The sequence below is a fragment of the Lolium rigidum genome, chromosome 5 (genome assembly GCF_022539505.1).
Source record: "Lolium rigidum isolate FL_2022 chromosome 5, APGP_CSIRO_Lrig_0.1, whole genome shotgun sequence".
Taxonomy (NCBI): domain Eukaryota; kingdom Viridiplantae; phylum Streptophyta; class Magnoliopsida; order Poales; family Poaceae; genus Lolium; species Lolium rigidum.
Window position 1 is genome coordinate 260136041 of NC_061512.1, and position 11701 is coordinate 260147741.

Sequence of the window (11701 nt, forward strand, 5' to 3'; positions counted from 1 at the left end):
AATTATTGTCTAAGCAATACTTTGTAGTTTGTACTTTGTAGTGCTAATCACTATGAGATGGCATTGATGTAGCAAATCTTTTTCATTTTCACTACTTGTGTGGATGCTTAACTTGTCTATGGTTCAAATTTATAGGCTTCCTTAATCCTTTTCTCACACCGACATATTCTTTTATGTCCCAGGAGGAATCACAAGCCAATGTTACTGGAATTAGTGTTGCTGATGTTGGTCCTGTACTCCTGTGGGCACAAAAGAAAGTCTCTCTGTTCTTGATATCAAAAACTCTATTGCAAGCAAACTCACTGCTGAAGATACATAACAACCGCAAGCGGTCGTGCATTGAGGATGAGTGCCGACTTTGATAGCTACTGGAAAAGGGCAGAAAGAGTGTTGATGAGAAATCCATTGAGGGGAGCTTGGTGTGATCTAGCTTATGGTCTCTTCTTTGCTGGTTGAACTAGCTTTTGGAGTGATCATAGTGTATTTGCTCTCATGAGATGATCTTTTTGTTTGAATGTGTTGGTACTTGAGAACTAGGAAGAACTACTTAATACTGTTGCTTCGCCCAGTCTGCTTGCATACCTTATGAACTAGTAAGATTTACTACTGTTGAAAACATTAAGCATGCGAGCAAAAGGTCCTAGATTGGTTCTTCTTTGTCTCCCTTTCTAAAATTAGCTTGCCGATGCAGGCTGTGTTGGTTAGTTGGTACTATGACACATCCAAGTCTTCCGTGAAGTGTCTTTTTCTCGCATTTGAAAAGCTCAGTTTCCATACTGAGCTGAGAGTGGAAAGGACCTGAAGGGGAACAACATACCACGTAGGACTAAATGGAGTACTTACATGGAATGGAAGAAGACCGCTGACTTTATGTAGAACCAAAGGTGGTAGAGAAGGCTCATGCGCTCTGGTATTAATGCTTCTATGAAATAGACGAATGAGAAAACGTACTGTACTTTGTGGCCTAGAGTAAAATTGATGGATGCTCTGCTCTACACATCCGAACAGGCTACTTTGTGAACAGAAACATTTTCGAATGCCAAAGCAATGGAGCTAAAAATAGTACTACTCCCTCTATCCACAAATAGATGTCTTAGATTTGTATGATTAGTGTCTACATGCATCTAAATTTTAACAAATGTAAGACATCTATTTATAGACAGAGGTAGTACTATATGTCTTAGTTTTGTTTCTGTCCAAAAGGTTCTGACTTCTGACTACATACACTATTATGAATGGCATTTCCCAAGATTTGAATACACTAAAGGTGCACCAAAGCAGATGGCATCTGAGCCGTCGAGCTGGAGAAAAAAAAAGAACATAACGCACTGTTGAGTGATGTTGGTCACGCCGACAGGAAAGGCATGACCGCATGAGCTACATATAAAGCTTAAGCCTGATGCACGAAGCATATGCCATTCTATCAGGCATAAATAATGACAACCAAAATGTTCAACTAGATAGGGAGAATAGTTTTAAACCCCTTGAAGGAATGACACTGATAACTTCACTTCTCAAACATGAGCTTCTATAGAACAAAAGTGACGCAAGAAGGTAGGGATGGTCTAAAATAAACTGGAGAAAGGCACAACTTCTAGGTCCAGCATCTTGCCAGCCAAAGTTTCAGTTTTCCTTTAAACCAAGCACAACCTGCGACCTCATATCAGGCTACAAAACCTGGACGTGTTCATCTTAAGTTCTTAGGCTGGCATGAAGTTTACAGAGCTTTGGTGCAAACCCTGTAAACCACACCACGGACCTTCCCTTGCTAAATACTGTCTAACCTAAATGGAAAAATTACATCAAACCTTCATTACAAAAGATCAAAACTGATTGCACCCAGAAACGAAGAGATCCTCCTATTAAGCCAACAACGTAAATAAGATAACAGCACACCGCAAAGATACCAAAGGCTACGGTATTACAACATAAGCCTACGGGAAATCAGCTAGTCCCACAACAAGTTTCAACAGCAATGGGGGTCGGTCAGCAACAGTAAAAATAGATTGTCAACTCAAAACAGTAGCGGACCACAGTACCCCAGCCAAAACTTGGCATACACACACAACCCTGCATCAGAACAGATCGTGGGATCTATCACATTCTGTCCTCTCTCCTGCGTGGGGCGCAGGTTATGATCTCGTCAACCCTGAGGATCATCTCGGCTGCCTCGGTCGCGGACAGGATGATGGCTTGCTTCACCTTGAACGCCTCGCATATCCCGCGCTTTTGCATGTCTCCTAGCTGCAGAATAGTAGAGACCATATTAGTATCAAACTCAGGTACATGTTACATAGTGAAATCGGTATTTCCATGAGCTTACGCCGCCCGTGATGACATCGATTCCAGCAGTGCTATTCTCTTTGTGGTGCTCAGCTCGGAGCTGGGAGATCAGCTCGGCACTGTCCAGACCAGCATTGTCAGCAATGATTGTCGGTATGGCTTGCAGGGCACGTGAAAAAGCATCGATTGCATGAGATTTCTTCCCAGGGGTCTTCCTTGCAAGTTCATCCACCTCTTTGGCCATCACCATTTCAGGCCATCCGCCGCCAAATATGACACGTGTGTCCTTTACTGTCTGAGAAAGCACACACAAGGCATCATGCAGGGACCTCTCCGCCTCATCAAGCACGTGCTCACTGTAGACAATAGAAACATATTATTCAATATGTGACCAAACATTCAATATGTTGCCAAATAAAATAAAATGCCTAAATAAGGTACTGTTATCCTGCAAGATAAGGAGCTACACACAAATAAGACAATACCTTGCTCCCCTCAGGACAATGGTGCAAGCTTGCCCCATTGCAACCCCAGAAAAATGTATCAGCCTGTCCTCCCCAATCATAATCTCTTCAATGAGCTTACAGTGCCCAAGCTTAACAGATTCTGGGTTGTCAAAAGTTGATGCGATATCACCACCAGTGACAAGAGCTAGCCGCTCGATGCCCTCAAAGTCAGCATGCTCGACTGCAAGTATACCAGCATCAGCAAAAAGTTCTTCAGGGAAGTTATAGATTAACTGCCTGTTGACAAAGCAGTTGATTCCATGACCAATGATCTTATTAACTTTCTCTCTCATCTTCTGCTTTTCAGCAGCTTCGATATCTGCAACCTTTGACATCGAATCCACTCGGACACGTGCTCCATAGATCTTAACTTTGTCTGTGTCCATAGCAGTATTTGCAACCAAAATATTAGCATTTTCAATTCTCTTTGGTTGCCCAAGACCAATCTTCTTATCAAGAATGAACCTGCAAAACAGAATCAGAAAGTTAAATGCATAGCAGTATTATTGTAATGGTTTGCCTGTTTGGAACTGATATAGAAGTGTTTCCACGAATGCTTGGATCATATACTTGGGATAAAAAGGAGCAAATGTCTCCCAAAATATAGTTTGTGAAACAACATACCCTTCGTCCAAAAAGGAATCCTTGAGAGACCCTCCAGGTTTCTTCAGAATTTGGATTGATTCCAAGTTGGTGCTACCCTGCCAACAGTGACCAGTGCAGTGCATATCAAATATACGTTTTACAAACAGCATGTACAATATTAATGAGCAATTATAGACTAGACTCAAGAGACATCTCAAAGGTTGTTATGACCAACTGCCCCCAACCGTTCTTACCTTAAGCCTTAGGACAGCATCAACTGCAAGTTCAGCAAAGTACTCCTTGTCCTGGGACAGAATTTTTGAACTAAGTGTAGTCATAGCAATGTTCATGAGATCTGATCTGAACTTATCTGCAGTACCAATCAAGGTTTATTGTCAGAAAATATTCCCGGTGGCATACTCATGAGATAAAACATAAAGCATTATGAGTAAAATGAAATCTATATACATTTGACTGAAAATATTCCCATGTCCCAACTTGGGCAACCAAATGATACCAGACCCTATAACCTCTTCCAGGAAGTGACGTTTAAAGGATAAAAAGCAACATGAGTCTCCACCCCAAGGATTAATGCAAATATAAATTTTGTTTGACATTATTAACAACTAACAAAAGATTAGAGCGTTAGATACAGTTACAAAATCATTTTTGAGAAAATAACTACGTAGGTTACCTATATTTTCTCCGTTGTCCATGGTCTTCTGTAGCAAAGCATTTCTGGCACACTCAGCAGCCATTCTGTAACCTAATAATTAGGCATACAATGAAGCATTAGAAATGTTGAATTGTAACCAAACAATTGTTGCATATATCCAGACAGTATCACCATGTGTAGCTCTATTCTTTTTAGAATATCATGGTCATTATGTCCGTATAAACAAGCAAACCAAACGGCATAGGAAATTTAAACGCGAACATGAAACCAGAACAGAAAACAAAGGGACATAGTTGTCCATTGCCACCACGGCATCAATGCAGAAGTGCATCACTCTAGTATGTTTTTTATCTATAGGTACAGTTTCACTTGAAAACCCACAAATTACCAAGACTAACGAAGGTGCTTTTTTAATCATTTAAGCATTAATTGTTCAAAAAAAAAAAATAAGCATGATATGACATTTTTTAGACTCCGCTATTCTATCATTACTTACAGAAGACTCAGTAACATGTATCAAAGTGGTAATTAAGAGTTACACGATTTTCAAATGCCAGGGAACTGTGTTTAAAATGAGGATTACCTGCAATAATAGTCATGGGATGAATTTTCATGTTAACCAGCTTCTCAGCCTCCCTCAAAAGTTCTCCAGCCAAAACAACAACAGAAGTCGTTCCATCACCAACTTCATCATCTTGGACTTTTGAGATGTCTAATAAACATTAAGGACTACATTTTCTTTCAATCAAAAAGAACGTTCACACGACAAACTAATAAAATGAGGTGAGGAAGAAGATATATAAGCCCATAAGAAACATATATTGCTCAGATCTAGAAGCAGTCATCGCCAAAGATAAGAAATATATCCAAACAAAAGGATACCAACAAGGACCTTGGCAGCAGGATTGTCGATATGAAGGGACTTCAAAATGGTAGCACCGTCATTTGTAACAGTGACTGTCCGCCCTCTGCCAGTTGATTGAAGGATCTTGTCCTGGACAAATATAAGATAGCACATAAATTTCACGGAAAATACACTAGCGACTATCATCTTTATTCCAAACTCCAAAGTGCATTTTTTCTGCACGAACAGCAATTAAGGACAGGACATACCATTCCTTTTGGTCCCAGTGTGGTCTTGACCAAGTCGGCGATCGCCATGGCACCTACGAAAGAAGCCTGCCAGGAGATGAAATCGACTGAATGAGAACATCATATAACACAGAGGTCGAACAGCAAATTCCACAAAGGAATCTACAGCTTTTGCATCCTAACAGAGAGTATCACGTATCAGTAAACTCATTACACAGTTGCAAAAGGACATTGCAACAACAAGAAGAAAGCATCACTACGCCGCAGTAACCAACAGATCCTATCAAGCGGAACCAGTATAGGCAGCGGGGGAGCGCTGAGGTTCCTGATCTGGAACTCTTCTCGAAGTAGCCCTTACTACTGAACTGGGGAAGCGCACAGGCCAGAGCTGTGAGAAAGAAACCGAGCGGATCGGAGAGGGGTTGTGTTGTCTCACCATCCTGGCGCGCTCGCCCTTCTCCTGGACGGCGTCATCCTTGAGCACCCTCTCCATCTGCCCAACCACAGAGAACAATGTCAGGAACACATCGAGCTAAACCCTCAACCCTGGCCGCGTCGCTCCGCCGGGCAGGGTGCTGGCAGGGGGGATCGGTCACCAGCCGAGCGGGCGGGCAGCCGGTGGGGGGAGGGCAGGGGGAAATGAAGGGAGGGGGGAGAACTCACCGCGGTGGCGGCCGGAGAAGGATCTGGCGGCTGCGGTGGTGCGGGAACGGAGAGCAGGGAGACGGGAGAGGAGGATCTAGGGCTCAAATGGCGCCCGCTTCTTGGTGTACGTATAGGGCCGGCCGGGCGTCGCTCCGCTGGGCCTGGGCCTGGAGTCGGTGGAATCGGCCCGTTACTGTTTGCACAGACAACAGCGGCCCTGTAGACTATAGGGCAAATCCTATACGCCGACTACACCGCGCCGCACACCCCACGCGCAGGTATGTGCCGGGCCCATTTCGCGTTTTTGCCCTCGTTTTTTCGTTTTTTTATTTTCTGTTTATATTTTTTCAGTTTTCTTGTTTTACTTTCTCTGCAAAGTAAAATATGTTTTTACCATTTTCGAAAAACGTTTATAGATTATAAAATATTCAAATTCAAAATATGAGCAGATTTCGAAAATATTTCGACTTTTAAATTGTTTAGATTTAAAAGTTGTTCAAATTTTGAAAGTGTTTAAATTTAAAATTGTTCATATTTTGAAAGAAAAAATTGTACCAATAAAAAATGTTCAAATGTTAAAATTGTTCAATTTTCAAATTTGTTCAAAATTTAAAAATGCTCGGGTATTTGATTTTGTTGAAAATTAAAAAATGTTCATATTTTTTAAATATTAGTTTTAGGAAAAGAAGTTCTAAAAAAATAAATATTCCAAAAAATAGAGATAAAAACAATAGAAAAGGAAAATAAACAAAAAGAAACGGAAAAATAAAAACCATATTACATGTTGGGCCGGGGCCCAGCTAGCCACCTCGGCGTGCAGGAGGGTGTGCGGCGTCTTCGGTCAGTGGCGAGGAGCCGAGGAGCTCCCGACTCTAGTGCTCAAAAGAAAAGAAAAAGTGCTAGAAGCAAGAGGCGTGTCTTCGGGGTGTTTGGTTGTCCTCAAAAATGGCTTTGCGATGTTTGCTGCATAATTTTAAAAACCAGACTAGTTAGATGATTCGACCGGAAAAAACTGAACTGAAGGTATCATCTTTTTTAAAGAGGCAACTGGCCCGGCTTGGCCCTAATGGGGGACAAGAGCGGTGGCCACCCGAGGCCCCCATACCCAAAGGGACCCCATCTAGCTACCTTGTAAGCAGTGGAGAAGGAGCTTGTCCATCAGGGCCATTAGAAATCTCGTATGGTTGAGAGAGAGAGGAAACGTTACATCTATGGTACTTTCTAGCGGGCTAGTTTTTGGGCCTTAGTTTTCTTTTAATTTGATTGGGTATTGACAAATATAATATGTGATGTGTATTGATTATACTACATTACCCTATGTGTCACCCCCTCTTCCCCCTCCTCCGGTCTCCCTTCTCCATGCCGCTGGCCGCGCGCGTGTGTGTGGGCAAAACCCGTGATGCTCTGGGCGGCGGCAGGCCCCCCTCTCGCATCGTGCGCAGAGGAGGCGCATGATCGACGACGACGATCGCCAGCCGGTAGCGGGGCTTGTCGGGGATCGGCGTGGTGGGGTCCTGGGCGGGATCCGAGGTGGTGGCCTCGGGAAGTGGTTCTGCAATGTTGATGAATTTGCTTTGTGTTCCGGATTTCACAACAACAGTATGCAAGTGGGGACGACAACACATGTGAAGTTTAGATTCTTACTTTTCAAAGTGAAAATCCAATGTACGAACCTTAATTCATTGTGCCTAGCAATGGCCTTGTGGAAGACAGTGTTTTAAGAGCGGGACTATCTTCAGGGTGAAATCTTAAGATATTTTGATCGAGCGACGGCGATGCTTGTGCACTATTACCTTCTTGGAGTCATCGCTTTTGGAGAGCCTGGAGGTTAGATGTTGTCTTGGTGGTGGATGTATTGTTGCTGCTAAGGCTAGAGTACCATAACGGGGCCGTTTTTCTCTTAGTTTTCTTTTTCTTTCTTTAGTTGTGTGCGTTGTTGTAGAAGCTAAATGCATTTGGTATATCTCAATATTTATATATTTTCTTTATCGATAAAAAGATAGATTATCTGACATATTGTCTAGTTAGTCCTTCGACCTAGCTGTGCAAGCTACCTCGACAGTTATGTATTATTTATTATCGTTGCATATCTGCAATAATATTTGTTATTGGTATTACTTACCGTTACTGTGTTGTTATGCGATTGGATGCTTTTAACGTGGTGCTAGCATGCATACTGTTTTGTTGTGTGAACATGCGTGCAAGTTTTGACGAGAGTATAATGTTATGCACATGAATAAGTTTTTCCCATATTTATTGGATAATAATCTCCTTCCAATCTGATTTTGATCCTTTTTGATCTGAATCTACATTGACATATAACCGCATCCAATCATTATCCGCTCTACTCTGAATGCGTCAAAAAAATATGGCACTCAGTATAAGATATTGCAAAAGTATTATCCGATGTAATCCGTTTACATCCATCTCGCCAACAAACGTTGCATATACGTCGACTGGGGTGGGTCAATATAAATCAGGAAGTGGCATCTTGGTCGTTTGTGATGGCACACGAGAAATCTGCGGCCAGTGTTCACGCCCTCGTATGTGGCCAGTGTTCACGCCCTCGTATGCGACGAGGCGACGCGGCTTTCGGCCGCACTTGCAGCAGTGATGATATAAGTGTAGGACGCCCCTCCACTTCCGAAAATCGACCCACCTCGGCACTATGCCTAGCTGAGGAAAAAACACCGAAATTAATTTTTGTGATGAAGAAAAAAACTTCAAATTTAAAGAAGCCAGAATGCAAAATGACATACTATGCCGCCGCCTCGCTCGGCAAGTTGAGGAGAATTCAGCATCTCCAGCTGAAAGATAGCAACATGGACCTTGAGAGCAGGATTGATGTAAATGGACTTTGAAATGGCAGCACCGCCATCTGTGACAGTGGCACTCTGCTCTCTGCCATCTGACTGGATCAGATGGTTCTGAGCATATATAGAGAGAAGGTAACATGTAAGTTCAAGGAAAAAATACAGTAGCATTCGGACGAGGGTGCAAAATTTCTGTGTCTGCAGAGCCTAAGGACATACCATTCCATTTTGTCCTATTGTGGTCCTGACTAATTCACTGATCGCGTTGAAACCTACAGTAGGGTGCTGCCAGAGGAGATGAAACTGAATGAATAAGACCATGCACTATGTGTGGAGAAAGCGAATCATAACCTTCTCTCTCCTCCTCTTGAACCGGTTCTATACATAGTGGGGCATCGATTCACATGTTCTGACACAAGAAGCGACTCAACAAGTTGGTTCGCTTTTTTACATGCAAATGTGGGACCTGGCAGTGAAATTGTGAGAAAAATGAGATGCATGCATGCAAGGATGTGAGCAGAGAGGGTCCTACCACCGATTCAATACGTAGCAGCTTCTCTAAAGCGGTTCAAAACTCTGACACCATTTTGTTTGAGCCGGCGCTACGTAGTACATGGTCTAAGGAACCCACGTAACAAAGAGGTAGAGCAAGCAGATAAGGGTGTTAATGTACAAGATATCGTACGGTGACGTTATGGAGGTTCAGATGAATCTGGACAGAAGTTCAGATATTGTCGTACGGTAGTTCAAATGTATTTGTGATGATCTGATCGTAACTATAAGATCAAGATCATATCCCCATATCCCTTCCTTTTCTCTTTCGGTTGTAACCTCTCATGTATCTATCTGTGCCATTGTTGGCCTATATAAATTAACACGGAACCGATGGAAGTCCCCATCGTTAACAGCCAAACATTCACATGGTATCAGAGCCATCTTCTTCCTAAAAACACATCTATGTGCCTAGCTCCTTCCTCCGCCGCCATCATGACCAATCCCTTAGCCGGCGCTGGTGTAGGTGAAAAACTCACCCGAACCAATTACCTCCTATGGCAATCCCAGATCCTCCCACCGATCCGCGGAGCCAGACTACTGAGCTTCCTCGACCCCAAGACGGAGGCGCCACCGGAGACGATCGTCGTCCCGGAAGGATGGCAAAGAAGTCAAGGAGGAAAACCCTGCGTATGATGCGTGGGTAGCGACGGACCAACGAGTGCCTGTCATTTATTTTGAACTCTCCGACGCCCGACATCTCTCGTCTCTGTCATCGGCATGGACACGGCGGCGAAGTGCTGGATGGCAATCAAAACTATGTTTGCCACCCAATCCGAGACGCGGGTATCAAACCTGCGCGTTGCCCTCGCCAAAACGAAGAAGGACAACATGACGTCGGCGCAGTTCTTCACCAAGATGAAGGGACTCGCCGATGAGCTCGGCTGCAGCGGGCCGGCCGATCGACGAGGAAGAACTTGTGGAGTATCTCCTCGCCGGCCTCGACGACACCTACAACCCCCTCTTCGCCGCCATCGGGGTCAATGGTGCTGAAGACCTCACCGTCAGCGATCTCTACGCCCAAGTCCAGGCCTATGAGAATCGCATCGAGCTCCTCTCCGACGTTGGGGGCTCCGTCAACGCTGCAACCCGTGGACGTGGAAACCGCGGGCGCGGCCACTACGGTGGACGCCAGAGGTGGCCGTGGCTATGGTGGCCGCGGCGAAGGAGGACGCCATCAGCAGCGTGGCGGACGTGGCAATTGTCGCCGTGGAGGCGGCAGGGGTGGCGGCAACAGAGACCGTGACACCACTGTCTGCCAGATCTGCGGCAAGCCTGGACACGAGGCATGGAAATGCTGGCACCGCTACTCCGACGATGAAGATGAAGAGGAGAAGAACGCCAACATGGCGTCCTATGGCGTGGACACCAACTGGTACGGCGATACTGGTGCCACCGACCACATCACCGGTGAGCTCAACAAGCTCACCATGAAGGAGAAGTATCATGGCCGTGATCAGATCCACACGGCCAATGGAGAAGGTATGAGTATTAGCCACACTGGTCATGCAATTGTTGAAACCCCTTCTAAAAATTTGCATCTAAAAAATGTCCTTCATGTACCACATGCCACAAAAAATCTTGTCTCCATACATCGTTTTACTCTTGACAATAATATATACATTGAATTTCATCCTTGGTTCTTTTATGTTAAGGACCGAGCAACGGGGAGAACTCTGCTTAAAGGTAGATGCATCCAAGGCCTTTACCCGTTGATCTCTTCATCTTCGTGGAACAAGAATAAACAAGTCTTCAGTGCTACCAAGCCTTTAACATCATGGTGGCATAGTCGTTTAGGACATCCCTCTTTTCGCATTGTTCAACAAATTCTTAGCAAACATGAGCTTCCTTATTCCGAGAAGTCTAGCATAGAGTCTATTTGTGATTCATGTCAAAAAGCTAAAAGTCATCAATTGCCATATGAAAGATCCTCTAGTGTATCTACTGCTCCCTTGCAGCTTGTTTACTCCGATGTGTGGGGGCATGCTCCTAGTTCAGTAGGAAAATACACCTATTATGTAAGCTTCATTGATGACTATAGCAAATTCGTGTGGATTTACCTCCTCAAAAAGAAGTCTGATGTCTTCCAAGTTTTCCACAATTATCAACACCTCGTTGAAAGACAATTCGGCACCAAAATTCTTGCCTTGCAATCTGATTGGGGAGGAGAGTATGAAAAACTCAATTCCTTTTTCCAAAAGGTTGGCATTGAACATCATGTTTCTTGTCCTCACACACATCAACAAAATGGCTCGAATCTGAACGAAAGCATCGTCACATTGTGGAAGTAGGACTTGCTCTTCTTTCAAATGCATCAATGCCCTTAAAATTTTGGGATGAAGCCTTTTAACGCTATGGCTCATCTTATCAACATGCTACCCTCCAAAACCATTGATAATGACACACCTATGGAACGTCTCCTCAAAAAGAAACCAGATTATGCATCTCTTCGTGTTTTTGGTTGTGCCTGTTGGCCAAACCTTCGGCCATATAACCAGCACAAACTCGCCTATCGATCCAAGCAATGTGTCTTTCTCGGATACGATTGT

At 44.0% G+C, this 11701-nt stretch overlaps 1 protein-coding gene across 1 annotated transcript; it reads right to left on the bottom strand.

The window, feature by feature from the left end:
- Nucleotides 1–1842: 1842 nt before the first annotated feature.
- Nucleotides 1843–5873, bottom strand: LOC124651896 (T-complex protein 1 subunit beta). Its single transcript, XM_047190913.1, has 11 exons — nucleotides 5806–5873; nucleotides 5579–5635; nucleotides 5164–5229; nucleotides 4933–5044; nucleotides 4634–4762; nucleotides 4069–4140; nucleotides 3629–3744; nucleotides 3414–3490; nucleotides 2769–3254; nucleotides 2324–2639; nucleotides 1843–2244 (listed from the first exon to the last, which is right to left on the bottom strand). Exons 2-11 carry the CDS (start codon nucleotides 5633–5635, stop codon nucleotides 2098–2100), a joined length of 1578 nt encoding a protein of 525 aa, XP_047046869.1. The 5' UTR covers nucleotides 5806–5873; the 3' UTR covers nucleotides 1843–2097.
- Between the last annotated feature and the right edge of the window lie 5828 nt (nucleotides 5874–11701).